This window comes from Apium graveolens, chromosome 11 (genome assembly GCF_009905375.1).
Source record: "Apium graveolens cultivar Ventura chromosome 11, ASM990537v1, whole genome shotgun sequence".
In the NCBI taxonomy this organism is placed as follows: Eukaryota; Viridiplantae; Streptophyta; class Magnoliopsida; order Apiales; family Apiaceae; genus Apium; species Apium graveolens.
The window spans coordinates 646,621-649,805 of record NC_133657.1 but is presented as its reverse complement, the minus strand read 5'-3'; the positions used below and the strand labels follow the sequence as shown (position 1 = coordinate 649,805).

At 34.7% G+C, this 3,185-nt stretch overlaps 1 protein-coding gene across 1 annotated transcript; it reads right to left on the bottom strand.

Annotated features, from left to right (window-relative positions):
- Positions 1-1,815: 1,815 nt before the first annotated feature.
- On the bottom strand, positions 1,816-2,904 carry LOC141698456 (uncharacterized). Its single transcript, XM_074503152.1, has 2 exons — positions 2,750-2,904; positions 1,816-2,386 (listed from the first exon to the last, which is right to left on the bottom strand). The coding sequence occupies exons 1-2, from the start codon at positions 2,762-2,764 to the stop codon at positions 2,039-2,041; spliced, it is 363 nt and encodes a 120-aa protein (XP_074359253.1). The 5' UTR covers positions 2,765-2,904; the 3' UTR covers positions 1,816-2,038.
- Positions 2,905-3,185: the final 281 nt, after the last annotated feature.

The window sequence follows — 3,185 nt, the reverse complement described above, 5'->3', positions numbered from 1 at the left end:
TTGAACATAGGATTCATACTATTCCACGGAGTTTATATCTCCCATCCCATCGGTCCTATAGTTTCTACTAGACTTTATTATATGTATGTAGAGACTACAGAGATTATATAGTAGCTCTACATTACTAGTCTTCTTACACAATGTTTGACTGGTTAACATAAGTTGCAAATCAGATTTGACTCTTAGTAATTAGTTTCTCCTTGTTTTTGTTTGTCCTAGATTCTTCTTGAGACTGACTAATGACCAAGTTGATTGTCAACAAAATTCAATTTTTTAAGTGTGAGCTGGAAAATTTAAATTTGTAACTTTTTTAAATAAAGATAAACTCAAACTCAAGCTTAATTTGAGCTCGTATGCGTTAATATTCAGCTCGACTCATTTCGTAAGGTTACAAATTCGATATCAAAATGTGAATCTTGAGCTTTAAAATTTGTTACCTAGTTGAAGTTATCGAAGTCAAACTTAAGTTGAGCTTGCATCTGTTAGTGATCGACAAGTCGGACTTAAATTGAGCTTGCAATTGTTAATATTCAGCTCGAATTGTCTCCACTCAATTTTTTTGAAATGTTTTATATAATAATAAAAGTATATGATTTTTTTTGTTAATCCAATATTGGGTTCAGCTTTCGTGTATCTTAATTAATCCAAAAGATGGGTAGCACATCCGTATCAACCGATTACGGCAATTAGTAGAAAGTATAGGCTTACTACACAAGTAATTCAGGGGCCGTTAAATGCGCAACCACTGTGGACTTTGATGAATTGGTTGCGTAAGAAAGAGTTGTGGTAGTAGTAAATGTACGTGTGTGTAATGTATGGGGGAGAAGGAGTAAAAGCAAGTGGCAGAGTAAAACCGACGTACTTCACGTGCCTTTCATTCTCTTCACGTTATGTTTGACCAAATTTAGAACTAGTAGGAACATCCCATATTCTGCTGCATGTTCATATCATAACTCAATGCCTTTCATTGCCCTCATTTTCTCTTATATCCCTTGTTTACAATTCATATTAACAGAGTGATTAAAGGTGTAAATTACGTATAATTAAGAACATCAATTACTCCAATAATAAGAGAGTACTCTACAGCCTGCTGCAAGAAATGTACTCTCAAAATATAATGGGCTTTCAGAGCATTCACCGGTGGGAAGTCCACTAACTCTTTTATTATTCTCACTTTTAATTATGCCCCTTGTGAGAAAAAAATCACATTATGAATAAATGGGATATAAACCAATTCCACTTTGTACAAGCTCCTTTTTATTCTATTATATATATATATATATATATATATATTTTATGGGGAACTGATCCTCATCCAACGCTGGATGGGATACAGCAGCCGCATTGTTTCATTGCGGGTGCACTCATCCGCCGCAATGTTTCATTGCGGCGGCCAGCAATGTAATATTGCGACTGCTGTATCTCAGCCAAGTTGATTGTGGATAATTTCCCATATATATATATATTTAATTAGGTAGTAGATCCACAATAATTGATTATTAAGCAGTCTAATTTGTACTCATTTATTTTTTATAATAATTTTTATGAAAAATGTAAAATTTCGGAAATTGAATATTAAAAAATTTATACTGCTATAGTTGAACGAAATTTTTTACTACTTTCGTCCCATTTTACATGCCTCACGCATAATAAGAATAAAGCTAGTTGAATTTTGCAACAAAGGTCCATAATTAATATATTAAAAGGTGTGAACATAGCTAAGATTTAAAAAGTCAAATCTCGTAAATAATTAATATAGGGATTAATTTGAAAAAAAATGTATAATGACACGAAGGGAGTACGGGTTACAAAACATATGCAAACAATCTATCAATTATCACAATCCAGTACCGAAAACAATTTAACAAGTTAATTTGAACAATGATCACATGTACAGATCATTGCATATTTGCAATCTTGGTAATGTTTCAGAAAAACCAAAAACAAACATTCATCATCTAATCTTCTTCAAACCAAATACATTTATTTGTGTTTCCTTCTCATCCGCACTCCGCGTAGTCATGAATTTTTTCAATTTTCATTCATCATCATCTTCGTCAGGGAATCGACGGGTTCGGGTGCCTTTTCCGATCGGCTCTTCGTCTTCTTCCTCATCATCATCAAATTGAGAAGCTGGCTTCATTCCAATATCCTCTTCTTCTTCTTCATCAGTTGCATCATCCAGATCCTCTGCTCGTTTTTCGTCACGTTGCGGAATAATTTCTATGTCATCTTCATCTTCTTCTTTTTCTTGTTCTATGTCCTCGTCGTCTTCGATGAGATGAACAGTAGGTTTGTCAATGTCGAAATTTTGAGCTGGCGGTGTCATGACTCTCTGCTCTTCTGCATTGCTGCTAATCACCTCTTCCACTTGTGGACTAGCTACCTGCAATTGCAATAATATTTACACAGTCAACATGTTGTTCGTTAAATATACAAATCCCTCATGCATGCACCCACATGCTTAACCAGGATCGCAAAACACCCGGAGCTAAAATGAAATATCATCGATATTTTGACGTTAACCGGAGTATAACAAAATTTTTTTTGTTTAACTAGGGCTTGAGCCTAGGTATATTATCACCAGACTAGTTCCGCCCTGCATGCACGGACGGATCCCGAAACTTCTTTAGGACGTTAAATTTTATTTTAGGAGACGCGTGTTTCTGGAATTGCATGCATGCATGATGATATAAAATAAATGTAAATACATGTGTACTCTATAGCTAGGAAATGAAAGAGAGAGGACCTGTGAGGAAGCCATGAAGATTTTCGAAGAATAATGTAGTGTTGCAGTATAGACTATGCTAAATAGTAAGATGAACAAAGAAATATGAGGAGTGTAATCAATTTGTAATGTTAAGCCTATTTATAGGGAATATAAAGTGTTTACTAGCAGGGTGTGCTACTAATTACTAATTAGGTCTTTAATCAGATGCTTAAAGTATATATATGCGCTAGCTCTAGCTCTCCCTTTATTCAGTTGGAACTTGATTCTCATATTATCGGAGACTCGAAATCTATTCTTCATGCTGCAGCAAAGGCGAAATCATAATAGACTAAATATTATTATTGCGAAGCTTCCAGTCCCAATTGTTATGATGCTCCGACAAGCTTCTAAGTTTTTATTATTCGCGGACCAAGTGCATCAATCCTTTTATTAAATAGTCCTTGCCCCAGAGTTT